We start from the raw sequence: 17,710 nt of genomic DNA, 5'->3' as shown, positions 1-17,710 counted from the left end.
ACAAATCATGCAGGCTCCTGCCCATGTAGATGATCTCTCTCTGCAGAACCGGCAGTCTAACACTGGCTCTTCCAAGCATTAAAAATCATCACTCTGCTATCCCAACTCACTGTTCAGACGGGTCTTCCTGAATGCAGCCTTTATTATACCTCACTGCTGCTTCCTACACTGAAGGAATACCATGTTTTTAAGTCAGGGGTCCTCTTTCTTGCTTTATTACAATCAAGGGGTCTTACAGCAACCCCGATGCTGTTACATAGCACAGTGCTTTATAACAGTAAAGCTTCTGGAAAACCCAAACAAAAGACACGTCACCCGGTGACGTCAGCCTATATACGGTTCTGTGTGGTCGCAGCACATAAGCAATTCCATTCTTGTGCCGTTTCTCGGAAAAGCTTTTCAGTAAATGCACTCATGCTGCTCCAGGAGCTCTTCTCTGCAACAAGCCGCCCATCTGCCATCAACAAGTTAAGACCGAGGGAACTAACGGCTGCGGAAAGGAGAGACTGAAGCTTTGATTAACCAGCTGAGCAGTTAAAGGAGGACAAAATTAATAACTTACATTCAAAACTGATTAAGGGAAGCAGAGAGGACACAGAAAATGAAACCAATGCTTTCAAGAGGAATATCCTAAGGAAAAACATAATTCACCCTGGTGGATTCAATTTTGCTCAGAAAGCCTGGGACACAGAAAACAGGAAACTGGTCAAAGGCTCCTGCATGTTAGAGCCTTTTACAGACTCACTGCGTTGAGTCTAACAACCGCGACTGAATGCAGCCTCCAATGTGCTCAGAAGAATGGGTAAGTCCATGCATTTATGTGTCTTGTACAGTCAGCAAGGAATCGTGCTTTTTAAAATAAGCCACTGAATTCATGTTTTATGAAAGAAATCACAGTCAAATTTCTGGATTTTGAGGTTTAGGTAACAGCCTATATTGCTAATGACAAAACATGCTCTATTTTCTTAATGGTTTAAGTTTTGTTCTAGTCATACTAACGAGGTTAGTTTTCCTGCAGCAAATGAAAAATAAGTTATATGCAGTGAAATCTTTCGCCATAATGTTTTGGTTTTTTTAACAGCTCATACATTCTGCTGAAAAATATCCTATCTTCTTGTTTTCCTTAAATTATATTCTGCAGGCTTACATTTCAAGTGGCCATTAGGGGCCCCTATGCTGGCAGCAATATATGCGATGAGTATGGTTTTAAAAATGCTGCCTGCCCTGGGTATGGCGTGTCCACCCAAATGCCGCTGCGAGAAGCTGCTCTTCTACTGCGACTCTCAGGGCTTCCGCTCAGTGCCAAACGCCACAGACAAGGGCTCTCTGGGCCTGTCCCTGAGGCACAATCACATCACAGAGCTCGAAAGGGATCAATTTGCCAGCTTCAGTCAACTTACCTGGCTCCACTTAGACCACAATCAAATTTCAACAGTAAAAGAAGATGCTTTTCAAGGACTATATAAACTTAAGGAATTAATCTTAAGTTCCAACAAAATATTTTACTTGCCAAACACAACTTTTACTCAACTGATTAACCTGCAAAATTTGGACCTGTCTTTTAATCAGCTGTCATCTCTGCACCCAGAGCTCTTCTACGGCCTTCGGAAGCTGCAGACCTTGCATTTACGGTCCAACTCCCTGCGGACTATCCCAGTACGTCTGTTCTGGGACTGTCGTAGTCTGGAGTTTCTGGATTTGAGCACAAACCGTTTGCGAAGTTTGGCTCGCAATGGATTTGCAGGATTAATCAAACTGAGAGAGCTTCACCTAGAGCACAACCAGCTGACGAAGATTAATTTTGCTCATTTCCTACGGCTAAGCAGTCTGCACACACTCTTCTTACAATGGAACAAAATTAGCAACTTGACATGTGGAATGGAGTGGACCTGGGGCACTTTAGAAAAGCTAGACTTGACTGGAAATGAAATCAAAGCCATCGACCCGACAGTGTTTGAAACGATGCCTAATCTTAAAATTCTCCTCATGGATAACAACAAGTTAAATAGCCTTGATTCCAAGATCTTAAACTCGCTGAGATCCCTCACAACCGTCGGCCTCTCTGGCAATCTGTGGGAATGCAGCCCTCGAATATGTGCTTTGGCCTCCTGGCTGGGCAGTTTCCAAGGTCGGTGGGAACATTCCATCCTATGTCACAGCCCTGACCACACCCAAGGAGAGGATATACTAGATGCAGTCCATGGATTTCAGCTCTGCTGGAATTTATCAACCACTGTCACTGCCATGGCTACAACTTATAGAGATCCAACCACTGAATACACAAAAAGAATAAGCTCATCAAGTTATCATGTGGGAGACAAAGAAATCCCAACTACTGCAGGCATAGCAGTTACTACTGAGGAACACTTTCCTGAACCAGACAATGCCATCTTCACTCAGCGGGTAATTACAGGAACAATGGCTTTATTGTTTTCTTTCTTTTTTATTATTTTTATAGTGTTCATCTCCAGGAAGTGCTGCCCTCCCACTTTGAGAAGAATTAGGCAGTGCTCAATGATTCAGAACCACAGGCAGCTCCGATCCCAAACACGACTCCATATGTCAAACATGTCAGACCAAGGACCGTATAATGAATATGAACCCACCCATGAAGGACCCTTCATCATCATTAATGGTTATGGACAGTGCAAGTGTCAGCAGCTGCCATACAAAGAATGTGAAGTATAATATCGGCCTGTCATCAAAAATTACATCAGATAAGTAACCTATTTTACATAGTAGGGGCTAAATACATACCTAATTTTTACCAATGGTGACATTAAGCCTAATTTTCCAAATCAAGTGGAGACTTAAGTTTTTGAAGTGTTGAAGTATTTTTAATTTTTTTTATGAAACCATATTTTAAGTGTTATATGAAGCAAAGCTCTTATTAATTTGCACTCTTGTTGCAAAGTCTAAAAATGCTTACTTCAAAATAAGACATTTCATGTATGTAATTATAAACTATTATGTGTAAACATTTACACTAAGGTCTCCATATGCTATTTTTTTTCTATTGAAAACAGTTTGGAAAGAAGCTACTGAGCAGAAAAAGATATGGATCAATACTTGTTAGATCACTGCTCTCCATCCCAAGTACCACAACTGGCTTGCTGCTTAAAAGGAGGCTTAGCAAAGTTCCCTTATATGATAATTTGGTATTTACTCAAATCTACAATTTACTGCCAGTGTGGGAAGTAGAATTTGATGTATGCTGAAGACTGGTAAATATCAAACACTCTTCTTCCAGAGTTTTTGCCTGGGTTGGTAGATGCTATCGAAGTCCACATTATGAAATCAAAACCCTTTATGTAATTCTAATAAGCTGAGTGACTCTTTAATGTATTTAAATAATGAATCCAAGTGATTATGAAAAGGTCTCATTACAATGAAATCAATAGCAAATAATTACACTGACTTCATGTGACATATTTCTAGTTTTACTTATAATGGAAATGTTGATTTTTGTGGCATTTAGACAATTTTCTTAAACTAGTATTAAATCACCATTTTACTAATTAGTTTACTAAATCCTGTATTTACATTTACATGTAAAAAAAGATTTAGAAATTATTTTGGAGAGAAAAGAGACAGAGTCAACTTAACAATCCTGTGACCTGCTCCCTCTAGTTTGAAGCACACACAAAAATTCTCTCCCTCCATGATCAAAGATGCCTTGACAAAGGGGTTTAAACCTCTTTCTTCTGCCTTCTCCTGATCTTCAAACCTCAAAAAGCCAAATTAAAAACAATTGGCTAGCAAGAGGCATAACACTAGTTCTTAATAGAATATAGTATAATGGAAGCAAGAAAAAATCACTTTCTAAATATTATATGCTGAAATTTGGCTATTTAATAAAGATATCTAACCATACTATAAAGAGCAGTTCCTTCCAGGTGAAGGGAACAACATATTACTGAGGAGAACATTCTACATGCCTATACAGCCACACAGCGGTAATGCAAAGGTGGCGTGGAGGTGAAGGGATGAAAGGGAAAGGCAGCATTTTGAAATGTGACTCAAAGAAACAGTATAGCTTAAGTTAAAAGACAGTCATGAGTGAGGCAAAGGTTAACTACACAATCTGCATCAAACTGGGCAAGGCCCAGGGACCTGCAGCTGAAAAGGGGAGAGAGTGTTAATAAAAACATTCCATAATTAACAAATGGTAACGATGCCATACTTTTCATGCAGAAAAGAGCCACAAGTATCTCATTTCTTTGATTATGATTTCTACAAAGAAACTATGACATATATGGGATTTAGATCCAAGTCATCATTTCATATAGAATTTTTCCATAGAAGAGGTTTCTTGCATGTAGAGGCAAAACCCATTAAATTAGACTGGCTTAATTTTAGAAAAATGAGCATTTCTACAACTGACATTGGCTCTATGTGAAAAAAGGCATATATCCTTAGAGAAAACCACCATCATTAAAAAACAAAACAAAAAATCCCTAGCTAATCTTTCCCTTAATATGACCATTAACACATTATCCTTCTATCCAAGGCATGTTTTCTTCCCAGGATTGAACTGCAAACATGCTAAGACTACAGTTTAACCCATGAGATTTAACTGTAATTTTTTTCTTCTTTAATATTGAGAGGGGTGTCTACCTACATTTCAAAGAAAACGTCTATCAGTAAAAACGCAGATAAGATCACAAATTGGGGTAAAAATGTGCTCTCTATATTTTCTAGGGTGGGTAGATTAGTTTGGCAAAGTCTCAGCCCAGCTGTGTTCAGCTGATCTAGAGCGGTGAGCATTTCATTTCTTATTAAACCAGACCATGGGCCTGCCTGAGCAGAGACAGAAGCTGATTTTACGGCATAGAACGCAGATCATTGCTTCCCTGTGGAAGGGCTGGATCAGAAGCCCCATTACAAATGAGAGCTCCATGAGCTAAAATTTACCAACCCATTTATCAGGGTAACCATGGCCATTTGTCAGGGTAAGCTTTGTCACAACACAACTGTGCCCTGAACACACAAACTCCACTAGCCCTAAAGGATAGCACTGATGTATTTTCCGTCATTTCATCCACAACCAACATTAACTGAAACTGTGAAGAGAAGGATGAGAAATACTGGCTAAAAATTCCCACATAAATATTAAAGATTACCTTTAGTAAAACAGACCATCAACTGACAAAACCCTTAATATGTGTAGAAAAGTAAACTGGGAAAGCAAGCAATTCAGTAAATTCCGGGAAACAGCATAGCAAAGCCACTAAGGAATACTTTCCAATTGAAAACTACAAAAATTTTTGCCCTCCATTTTTTGGGTAATGCTCTCAGAGAAAAGTAACAGTGCAGATAGCATTTTCCTTTTTCATTTAAAGTGCAAACTTCCCTTTTCAACTGCTTGTAGAAGGCAGGATTCCAGTGAATTTTGGCCTATTTGTGTTTTGGTATCGGCGCAGCTTTGAAGATGAGACTGTTAGTCATATGTCCTCTCTTTACCAACTGGCTAGGGTGTAAGAGCATCACAGCTACACTGCAGATCCTGGCAATATGATGTTAGAGCTTTTGTTTCATCAGTGTAGTCTTACCCTCTTCAGTGCCTCCCCCGTCCCTCAGATCTTTTTTCACTTTCAAGGTTTGAGGAAAATGACCACTTAAACAAGAACCAGAAAAATAATTAAATCTCTCTGGAAAAAGAAAAGCTAAGAAGGCCATGATACTGTACCCACCTAGTAACCAAGAGCTTCTTTGGAATCGTTTATATTCATTTCTGTAGCTTGCCAGGGATTTCAATCACTTTTCTGAAATCAGAGTGAGCTGATAAATCTGCAAATTCACACACAACTCAGAGAATACCCACTGCCAACATCAAATAGCAAAGATACTAATTTTTTAAGCCAAAAATCTGCACTAACACATGTAATTTCTTAATGTGCCTAAGTTAATTTCTATACCAATTCAATGAATGGAATCGATTGAACTTTCCAACTCCACTAATTATTAAAATCCATCTGCTTATTCTAATGCTAGTCACCAAGAGCTAGACTCCATCTTTCCAATAAAAATGAGCCCTCTGTATCGCTAGGTCCAAATCCTAAAATTCAAAACAGGCATATCATTTTCTTAAGGCATACTTCCTACACATGCTATCAGGGCAAAAAGCTGTAAATGTCTTCTTCCTAAAATGTGGATATCTATATGAAATTTTAAAAAGAATATTTTGAGAAGCTGACTTACATGACCATTTTCCTAATAGAGCAATACAGTGACAGACCTTTCTCAAAGTCTGTTTTGGGACATGATCTTCATATTTCATTGGCTTAAGTGCTTCAACCAGAAAAAGATGAAGATAAAAATGATAAGGTCATCTATAGGTAATTAAATATTCCTGTTCTTAATCTAGGGCAAAATCACAGTATTTGAATAAGGCCAAAAACACAAGGAAAATGACTGTTCAAGCTTTCATACAAGCTATTCATACAAACATTTGGAAACCCCTGCTACTCCTTCAACTAACATATTCTTCCTTGGTAATCTTAAAAAAAAAAAAAAAAAAGTCTGATATATGGAATGTTTGGTGAACCTTCCTATCAACACTGAGACTGGACACTAAGAGTATAGTCCAAACACATTTGTGTTCAATCACCTTAAGAGCCATTTTTCTGTTTTGTTTTGTTTTTGCTGGGAGGTGGGCAATTGGGTTTGGGGGGGTGGGTGGGAAGAAAATACTATTATAATGGGGCCAGGGGGATAACGAAGTGCAGTGTACAGGAACGATTTGTTATTAAAATTGTGTATACTGTAAAAAGTGAATGTCTTTTTTTTTTTTTTAAAGCTTTTCCTTGGTAGGCAATCAATTTTGACATGTGAAACTTGAAAAACCATTTGTGACAGAGAAACCTTAAATGAACATTTGTTTTGTACCATATTCTCTGCAATGCCAAATATGCCAGTTGAGTAAAGGGCAGTTAATCAGCTCTCTTCATCAACAGAAAGGATAAACTAAGCGAATGACGGGGTGCTGGTGGTTGGGTGGGGAGGGGGTTGGGGACAGCCCTAGCCAAAAAGCTACCATGCCAACAGCTAGCAGTTCTGGAATAAGAAGTTGCTCTGTCACAAGCCTTAGGGAGTGGACAAACTGCTATCCATAGGGATCACAGGGCCTAAGGTTGGCTCCTACCCTGCCCAAAAGTGGACTGCCACCACATCCTGAGGAGCTTCAAAAAGACTGCCTGTATCTAGCAAACAGCAACTTGGCCTTTACCTTGGCAGTTCTCTGGTGGGGAAAGACACCAACAGCACCTTACATACCATTCCTGGGAGGGATGGCCATAGGTGCTGATCATGCTGAGATCTCTAGGATCCCCATATACCCTACCCCACTCTGAGACACCAGCTCAGCAAATATGGATAGGGAAAAAGAAGGTATGATTTTTAAGTAGTGGCCTTTGCTTATAATAAATAACCCCAGGATAGGATGCTATGTCTGGGCAGCATGGTGGTGGGGGGTGGGGGTGGGGGGGTGTGCAGAAAGTGCCCTGGTCTCAAGGAACTGACTGCCAGGAGCTGCCACATTTGACTGGATGTACTTGCTACTTCTCTAGGCCCAGAGCAACGCAGCAGGACTACACCGCAGGAAGAAACAAGGCCATCCCTTTCACCCAAGATTAAGGGAATCAGAGAGCCTAAGAGAGCTATCACACCAGGAATCTCAGCAGTAACAAGGGCAGAGACAGGAACCTCAGCACAAAATTTTACTGTCAAACTCATCATGTATGCACTAGAAGGCAGAGGTGATGGTGGTTTCAATTTGCACAAAGAACCGAATTCCTATACTATATGGAGTTAAAAGAGCTTATTAACCTAATTCTCGTACTTTTAAATCTTGAAAATCCCATGTAAAGCTACATCTCATTTCTTTATCAGCTATTTTAATTAGTTTTGCCTGTATGCCACAGCATTCTCAGGTTCCCACTCAAATTTATAATAGATTTCTTCAAGGTCTGTTTCAAGTGATTTTTTTCCCTTTCTTTAAATATATCTAACCAGCTGGGTACTCAAATCTCCCTTAGACAAAATGTACTACAAATCGTCTTTCACAAAGAGAGAAAGAGAGGTGAAAAATCATAGCTATTCCAAACATCACTCCTTCTTAGCATGAGATCCTCCTCACCAGCCAAAGTTTGGGGAACACTCTTTAGGGACACATGTTGAGCCTCCCTTCAGGGGACATTAAAGAGAAAGAAATTTCCAAAGGCAAGTACAACGAGGCACCCTATCCTGCAAAGTCTGCAAACTGAACATACACCAACCCTGAATACATGGAGACCCAAGAGCAAAGTCTACCACATGGCCTCCCACATGGGTCTCAGGACCTCCCACCAGAACCCCAACATGAATAAGCATCTGTGAAAAATTAGCCTGAAGGCAGGGCCAATAACTCTACCACCACACTAATACACAAGACACTCTTTCCTCACTTGAGAACCAGATTTTATATAACTGCAACCCCAGAGACAAACCCAAAGCAGTTTTACAACTTTCATCAAGACACGACCAAAAACTATGGTAGAGAGATATAAAAATGTTTTAACTTCACTAACTGACTCTCCATTCAAAATTGTGTTCAGAGCACAAGAACTCCATGTGTGTGTAATTTAAATATATACATGTAAAACGTGTACGTTGCTTCTTTTGAAAAATTAGAAACTATACAGCCACTGATATTAGCCCACCTACTTCATCACCATGAGAAGCAAAAAAGTTCCTCAAGATAGACTAAAACATTTCCCATGACCTAGCTGCCAAATATACAGAGAGCAACTGCTCAGCACCTTACACCTTTGAAAACTATTTATCATTTCATATAACTTACTTCTATGAAGTCAAGGAAACAGAGCTTTATACATTCACATGAAATAAATGGTTCATGTATTTTTTATTTTTTATTTTTTTTATTTTTTTTTTTAAGATTTTATTTATTTATCCGACAGAGAGAGATCACAAGTAGGCAGAGAGGCAGGCAGAGAGAGAGAGAGAGGAGGAAGCAGGCTCCCCGCTGAGCAGAGAGCCCGATGCGGGACTCGATCCCAGGACCCTGAGATCATGACCTGAGCCGAAGGCAGCGGCTTAACCCACTGAGCCACCCAGGCGCCCTGGTTCATGTATTTTTTAAAGATTTTATTTATTCATTTGAGAGAGAGCCATACAGAGATAGAGAATGAGCAAGGAGGCAGGAGAGAGAGAAGCAGGCTCCCCAGTGATCCAGGAGCCCTACTAGGGGCTCGATCCCAAGACCCAGGATCATGACCTGAGTCAAAGGCAGATGTCAAACCATCTGAGCCACCCAGGTGCCCCAAATGGTTCAAATATGGATATTAAAAGATCAGAAGCAGGGATTCTTAACTCTAAGGGTCCAGGATATGTTTCATAGAAAGCAAGAACCTCTTGAAATTACAATGTAAGTATTTTATGTATGTCTCAATATTTCACCAGATTCTAAAGGGTTGTGATAACTTATTTAAAAAAAAAAACTTATTTTTAAAAAACGTATTTAAAAAGGTTATTATTAAACTTATTAAAACTTATTAAACTTATTACTTTTAAAAAGCCCTAGCAGAATAATGGGACAGTTATTTCTAATATACATTAATTTGACCTTGACCTTCCCCTAGTGGATAAGGCAAAGAACAAAACCATGAGCTTTCATCTGATAAAAGCAGCACACAGTTTATTTGGGGTAGAGATACTTAAGAGCAAAACCCTGTGAATTACTTATAAAACAGAGCCAGTTGCAGGATCAGTAAGAAAAAATGTCAGACAGTATCTCCAAGGAGGTTATGAAGAACAGACAGATTTGTTCTTCGTGTAAATCCTTGAAAAAGTTAAGAGTAAGAAGCCTACCCAAGCATGTTGCATGCTTTGTGGTGACCCAAGGGTGAAGCCTATATAGTCAGCAAGAATGAATGCGCACCTACTTGGGAGAGCAGTTAACGTCTCCTCCTTATCACATCCCTGCGACCCAAACTACAGTGTTCCATCACCTACAAGACATTTGGTGAATATCTGCTCCATTACAACATGAGGAGTACAACTTAAAATTTAAAAATCTTTTAACTACATCAGGAATGAAAAGCAGCACATTCCATGGATAATCTTTAGTGCTGATGATAACCCTAACCACTCTCCTTGGGTAAGAATCTTAAAAATGGTAACTAATTTTCTAAGAAAGAATGCATTAAAAAAGATAAAGCATTCACTGGTCTGATGGCTGTCACAAATTTAACTGTCCCTCATTCTATAATTATCAGAAAAAACATTCAGATTTCAAAAGGAGTAAAGAGCACAGTGATTAAGAGACCTATTCCACACTTGTGCCTGTGACCACGGACAAGTCCTTTCAACCTCACTGTCCCTCGAGCTTCTCATCCCTAACATGGAATTAATAGTAGTAACAACAAAAGGGGAATCAAATTCACGTAAAGTACTGAGAACAGGCTAGAACAGAGTAAAGGTTCAATAAATGCTTGCTAGTTTTTTAACTGCAGTATGTGGAGAGCAAGATGCAACAGATCCATCAAGTAGAGAATATAATCACATTAAAAACACGTTAGACCTCACTCAGCATTATTTCAGGAACCTCTCTGGTTTCTGGTCTCCCTTCCCTCACTAAGCTAATGCATAGTATCCAAAATGAAGACTCATAGCAACAGCTTTTAATAAGCCAACAGACTGGATACACTTTCTGTGTCTAGTACCGATATAAAACTAACCACATTACTCACAGCCAAGTAATCTGCTTTATAAAATGTATTATAATATTATGTATGACATTACTTTGGCTTTACGAATCAAGGCTAAATTTCAAAAGATAAAATCCCTAATTCCAAAATTCATTCTGAGTAAGGCAGTCACTTAAAATCCAGTGATGTCTTTTTTCCTTGTTCAATAAAACTATATGTGACACATGTATTACCCATTATCATAAACAGATACTATTTTTCAAAAGAAAGAAGAAATAATCTCATTGGTATCTCAGCTTCTGACAAGTTTCTTTTAGGACAAAATACACGGCTGAGGATTAAAGATCACGATTATGTTTATTTTTCTTTTTTTTTTTTTTGCTTAGAAGATAAATGCCTTCAAGTCTACCACATCTAATTTAGGAAGAAGCCCATCCAACTGTGGCAGATTTGGTTTGTAGGCAGATTTGCTAGAATCATTGATATGAAGGGAGGTATGAAAATGTACAACCACAAAGATAACTTATCAGTTCAGTGCATATAGGAGGGTTATGTTTCATGATTGCTGATGATCCTCCATTTTACCAAAATGTTAAATATAAAGCTTATTCAGAATTAGCCTGTCTGAATGAATACACACATTATTATGGCCCAAATTTTTTTAGACAAGAACTTTCTTAGTCTTCCTAAGATCATGATCCAGTTTATCCAGCAAGGAAGCACATTTTATCTCCTCCTTCATCCACAACGTTTCTCCATTTTCCCACATCTCTTGACACTAGGCTTGCTTTCTGATCCTCAGTTTTACAAACTTTTCCCATACCCGATTATCCAAGGAAATTCCAAGGAAAAGCACCTTAATGAGCAGAAACCAGTCAGCTGCAGTGTATTCAGGCTGAGCACCAATCTTCTATAAAAAATAACCCATTTATTTATTTTTTATTTTTTATTTTTTTTGAGAGAGAGAGAGCATGCGAGCGCACACGCATGAGGGGGTGGGGGGCAGAGAAGGAGAGAGAGAAAGAGTATCAAGCATACTCCATGCTGAGCATGGAGCCAAACGCGGAGCTCAATCTCATGACCCAGAGACAGTAATAGGAACAAAATCACTCACCAGAGTTGCCCTCTCAGTCTACCCTTCCCTTTGTAGAAGATTCAAGTATCACATGTTCATTTGTTTTGTTTTTACTTTCAAAAGACCAAAAACCCAAGTCATTTGAGAGAAGTACCCTTTTGCACTAATAATTAGCATTCACTCTGGCCAGCTCTCTGGCCAAACAAAATTCCCAACACCTTTCACATCTTTAATATGAATAGTTATTTTACTGGTTTTATTCAGGGGTGGGGAGCGTGCCTTGGGGAAAAGAGGACATGGGTACACAGGACATGGTTATGAAATTTTCAGAAATGTCGAATTCTTGGGGTAAGGACAGGCCGTAATCCTTACCCCCCTCATCTATGCTGTAAAATTTTATACCAGTTTTGTCAGGATTCCATAAAATTGGCCACAAAAACAGTGATCTTTCATGTGTAAGTACTTTCTGAGTTTTTGTTCCCCAAAGGAAAAAAAAGACATGAGCATGAGACTCTGATAATGCTAGGACTGCCACACGTGGCACACACAATAACAGCTGTGCTCACAAGTGACTCTGATGTTGCTACTCCTCTCTCACCAACCTCCCTAACTTACCGGGAAGCTCACAAGGGGAAAAAAAAATAGCACTGGGAAAGAAAAGGAAAAGAATCACCACTCTCAGCACACTCTTGTAGGCATCTAGAACACTGCCATATCACCACGTCTTCCTCTTTCCTGACAACCCCTTCAGGCCAATGTGTGCAAAACTGCTCTCTGACACTTGCCATCAACTTTCAACAACTAAACCCATTTTATTATAGTGTTAAAACTGCCAGTCTAACATTTATCTCTTACTCTCCATGAAAACCTAACAGCAGGTGGTCAGGCATTCTCTCCCTTTGTGAAGCAGCATTTCTGAGGTGTCAGAAAAACATCACAGCGCATAAGTGATATCACCCATTTCGTGCTCACTTAAAATTAGAAGTGAGAGGAATTAGATAAAATGTGAAGAACTGAACAAACTATAGTTTATTTAAAGTCTAGCTAGTTGACATTCCCACCAAAGGCATCACCATAAATTACAAAAACTATTAAACAAACATATTTCTATAAAAAAACACAAATCGACTAGCCTCCCAAACATATAAACAGTATTTTGAAAATCTTGCCTTTTAAATATTTTATGTCAATTTTTAAACACACACACACACACACACACACCCTTCCCCTCAGTTTAAATTGAAGGCAGGGTGGTCTGGGGATTAGATAAAACCCAAGAAAGGCTAGCTGATTTTGCTATTAACTAACATTTAAACTTAATTGAATTCCAAGCCTTTGTTACCAGCTGGAATTGAGAATATTATCTGGGAAGGGGAGAAAGATGGGAAAGACTGAGATTCAGGTTTTGACATACTAAAATCGAAATGTTTATTAGCTATTCAAGTAGAGATGACAAGTCCAGGATAGAGATCTAGACTGGAAATACAAATTTTGAAGTCATCATAGTAAACATGGGTATTTAAAGTCACAGAACTGAATGAGATTACCAGGGGGGATGAGTATAGATGGAGAAGAGACCCAGAGAAAACACATCTTCCTCCTATGTCAATCTGTGGCATATTTAAACAATATCTTACCAAATGGCAGTCAACAAAAAAATGACAAGTTTCAAGGGCAGCATCCCTTCAACATCAAAGTCACGTGAGCAAAGAATGTTCTATTGGAAAACAAATGGGAATAAAGTCAGCCTGATTCAAGAAAATTACCTTGAAACATTACCTATCAAAGAAATTGTTGCTAATTAATGGTCTGCACATACACTGTTTTAGAAGTGAGAATGATTACTACCATAACAAGTCCATGATTCATGGAACCTTGCATGGAGCATACCTAGTAGATGCTAGATATGGCCCTGTCCTCAATGAGGTCAGTGCAATAAATTAAAGAACCAATCAAAGATCATGGGACAATCAGAAAAGCAGGTTTTAAGCAGGGCAAAGGTACACCTAGCTCTTGTACTTGAACTACAAGATAGTCAAATATTCACTAAAAAGATAACCATATTTTCTCTGATAGTGATTTGGTTACAAAGTATGTGTGCTGATCAAAACTCATCAAATAGCACACTTACAATCTGTACATTTGTGTACAAAATTTTCCATAAAAAAACTGAATTCCAGTGCATGCACGTTGCAGTGTTTAGAGGTAAAGTATACGAGTGTCTGCAAAATGATTTTAAAATACATCTAAACAATAAGATGGATATAGGGATAGATAAACATGTGATAAAGCATCTAACAAAATGTTAATCACAAAATCTAGGAAATGAGTGTGTGCGTGTGTGTGTCTATATATATGAATGAGTGATCACTGTACAATTCTTCCAGCTTCTCTGTATGAAAATTTTCTTAATAAAATGTTTGGAAGAGGGGGCGCCTGGGTGGCTCAGGGGGTTAGGTCTCTGTCTTCTGCTTGGGTCATGGTCTCAGGGTCCTGGGATCGAGCCCCGCATCCGGCTCTCTGCTCAGCAGGGAGCCTGCTCCCCCCACCCCCCGTCTCTGCCTGCCTCTCTGCCTACTTGTGATCTCTCTCCGTCAAATAAATAAATAAAATCTTTAAAAAAAAAATTGGGGGGAGGAAAGGAAAATATAAACCTACAGTTGTAATTTATGGCATTGACAGTCTACACACTATTCCTCTCAATTGAACCAACAGCATTACATGATGGTTAATAGCTTAGACTCGAGTCAGACTAGGTTCAAAATATAGCACATCCACATGCTACCTGTGAGATCTTGAGCCAGTCACTTATGCCTTAATGGTACATAACTCATGCTCTGAAGAATAATACAGGAATATGTGCATAAGAGGTTGTAACATTTCCTGGCACACAGTAATTGCTAAAGGATAAGCTGTATGATAATGATGATGACGACGACTACTAAGTATTTTTAAATATTTCAACAAGTACTACTTCAACTTCCACTATGAGAAAAAACAATATTCATTGAAGAGCTAAAAAAGAAATAAAGAAAGAAAATCGGCCAAAAAATGTGGACAGTGCTACTTAGATTGCTGATATTCAAAGAACAGGGAGGGCAAAGAAGAATGTAGTGGAAAAGAAGCCGTTAACTGAGCTGCAAGTACCAACAGGATTTTAATATAGCTGGGTGCAGGGGCAGCCAAAACCACCAATCTGACAGAATCTACCAGTAAGTACAGCTAAAGTGAACCGAATGACAGGGAGACTCGGAACCAGAAAGGGTGTATAGACTTAACATGGTCAGCAAGAGCAGCCATTCCAGATCTCTGGAGATGGCTGGGATATATGATCAAATCAGTGATTAAGAAAAATGTACTCTGGCAATCTTCCTTGTTTTGCTGAGAAACAAGGCCTGCTAAGGAAGAAGGATAAGGGAAAGAGATTTATTTAAAGGACAGGCAAAAGGATAAGAACCAACGGTCTGCTGAGAAAGAACAAACGGCTCTCTTGAAGACGCTTGCTCAAGACAAACAGGCAGAAAGTTATGGTATGAGGGGGAAAGGAGGTAAGACATCATTCATTCACCAAGATGCGCTAAATAAAAATAAATAAATAAAAAGAGCCTCTGGGTTCCAATATTACATCTTGAGGGTTCACCTATTAATCTCCAATCTAAAACTATTTTCTGAAAAGACAGTTTCTCCACATTTTTGATTTGCAGGTCCCCCCCCCCCCCCCCACCGTCAATTAAGGGACTTCCTCTTATGAATCAGACACACAGAAAAAGGCAGGACCCGTTTCTACTTTGTCAAGTATGAAGCAAAGCTCTTGCCAGGATCCCATTCATTCTAGTAAAACCTACCCCTTTACCACTCTTAGTTATAAACTGTTAACATTTTTGCAAGATAAAAGTCTTAAACTTTGGGCGCCTGGGTGGCTCAGTGGGTTAAGCCGCTGCCTTCGGCTCAGGTCATGATCTCAGAGTCCTGGGATCGAGTCCCGCATCGGGCTCTCTGCTCAGCAGGGAGCCTGCTTCCCCCTCTCTCTCTGCCTGCCTCTCCATCTACTTGTGATTTCTCTCTGTCAAATAAATAAAAAAAATCTTAAAAAAAAAAAAAAAAAAAAAAAAAAAAAAAAGTCTTAAACTTTTAGAACAATCATTTCTGACTCCCTAATGTGGTACAAATACTAAACAGAAACGGAAGAGCACAGTGTAGTGACAACCTGTTAATTTTACTCCCTCACATGCTACAAAAGAATCTTAATGTAAGGTTTAATTTGTTACTTTCATAAATAAGAGGTTCTTTAATGACTTCACTGTTAGAAATCTCAGTGGAACTGTTTTTGTTAAAAAACTATGTGGGGTATGACTGCCAATATGATTGTAATAAAAGCTCAAACTGTTATCTACCTCCCATCCTAATAACAGAAACTGAAGATGAAACATGATGTCTTAAGGGTTACACTTCACAATCAACAACCAAAACAAGTTTCGGTATTTCAGAATCCCTTCATTCCCTACCTGGATTTAACTCTAACATGTTTTTCATTCCCTCCCCATAATCAAATACTTTATTCTCCTTTAGAAATATTCTTTCAGAAATCGTAATTATGGAAGCTCTTCAGTATGTCTCAAATATGTACACCTCTTTTTTTCCTCCACATTTGATATTATAATCAAGACTAGCTAATAAATTCCTTCACTTAGGCAAACCATGAAAATTATAAGATATGAAGACTTTTTCCAAGACTTAACAATTATACATTAATTTTGATTTAACAAAAGTTAGGAAAAATTCAAATGGGGAGAACCTACCAGAAATCAACTCTTGTTGCTTTTGTTTCCAGCTCTTCCTTTTTACAAGAAAAGGGACTAGTTGTTCTTTCTGCTAAAACAGTAACAGAGTGGAGACCCTGTCTCACCAACCAAACACTATATGAAGTGTGAATGCTCCATACACCTTCAGGGAACTGTCCACAACTAAGAACCATTGGTAAAACAGCATTCTACGCTAAAAGGAAATTAAAATTCAACAACATACAAATTTTTAGTTAACAGGGAGAAAAAATATTTTATCCAGTATGTGTTGGATTTTTCTGTCATTGCTGTTATAAAGGCTTTACTGGTAAATCTGCAATTTCCTGCATCCACAATAATACTTATTTACAGGAACTATACATGAGGGCTGGCTCGTTAGTCTCCTTGGTTAAAACATAAAGGTTAAAAAGATAGCAACGGGTTTGTTCTTTGTAGGGATCAGTTTTGGTCTTCACATTCAAAAATCCCCCAAATCCCAAGCTCCAATGTTGGGAGCCTGGGTGACACAGTTGGTTAAACAACTACCTTTGGCTCAGGTCATGATCCTGAAGTCCCAGGACTGAGTCCCACATCAGGTTCCCTGTCTGGCAGGGAGTCTGCTTCTCCCTCTGACCCTCCCCGCTCTCATGTTCTTTCTCTCATTCTCTCTCAAATAAATAAAATCTTCTTTAAAAAAAATCCCAATATATTTTCTCTATAAACTGAAATTATCTGTCAAGGGTTACAACTGGTACTTAAAACTCCATGGGAATCAGTGAAAATGCACTGCCAGTGCTGCAGAGAAATCCCAGTGTATATCCCACAGGGTAAGAAATCCCTTTCCATGCAGGATGACATTATTAAAAAGACATTACCTCTTTTAATGAATACCATCTATGCACTATAAGGAAGGGTAAGAGTACATCACAATAAATCAGACAAAAAAAAAGAGGGGCACCTGGGTGGCTCAGTCGGTTAAGTGGCTGCCTTTGGCTCAAATCGTGATCCCAGGGTCCTGGGATTAAGCCCTGCATCGAGCCCCCTGCTCAGTGGAGAGCCTGCTTCTCCCTCTCCCTCTGCCTGCCACTCTGCCTACTTGTGCTCTCTGTCAAATAAAGAAGTAAATCTTTAAATCAGACCAACCCCCC

The 17,710-nt window shown here is 39.0% G+C and overlaps 2 protein-coding genes across 3 annotated transcripts in view; one reads left to right on the top strand and one right to left on the bottom strand.

The window, feature by feature from the left end:
• The window catches only part of CTNNA1 (catenin alpha 1), a 313,017-nt gene that overhangs the window by 65,096 nt on the left and 230,211 nt on the right, over positions 1–17,710 (bottom strand). The gene's annotated exons all lie outside the window — the stretch shown is intronic.
• On the top strand, positions 386–7,110 carry LRRTM2 (leucine rich repeat transmembrane neuronal 2). Its single transcript, XM_059416607.1, has 2 exons — positions 386–802; positions 1,142–7,110. The coding sequence occupies exons 1-2, from the start codon at positions 799–801 to the stop codon at positions 2,686–2,688; spliced, it is 1,551 nt and encodes a 516-aa protein (XP_059272590.1). The 5' UTR covers positions 386–798; the 3' UTR covers positions 2,689–7,110.

The sequence above is a fragment of the Mustela nigripes genome, chromosome 12, assembly GCF_022355385.1.
Source record: "Mustela nigripes isolate SB6536 chromosome 12, MUSNIG.SB6536, whole genome shotgun sequence".
In the NCBI taxonomy this organism is placed as follows: Eukaryota; Metazoa; Chordata; class Mammalia; order Carnivora; family Mustelidae; genus Mustela; species Mustela nigripes.
Note: the sequence above shows the minus strand (reverse complement) of the source record. Positions and strands in the feature narration are given on the sequence as shown.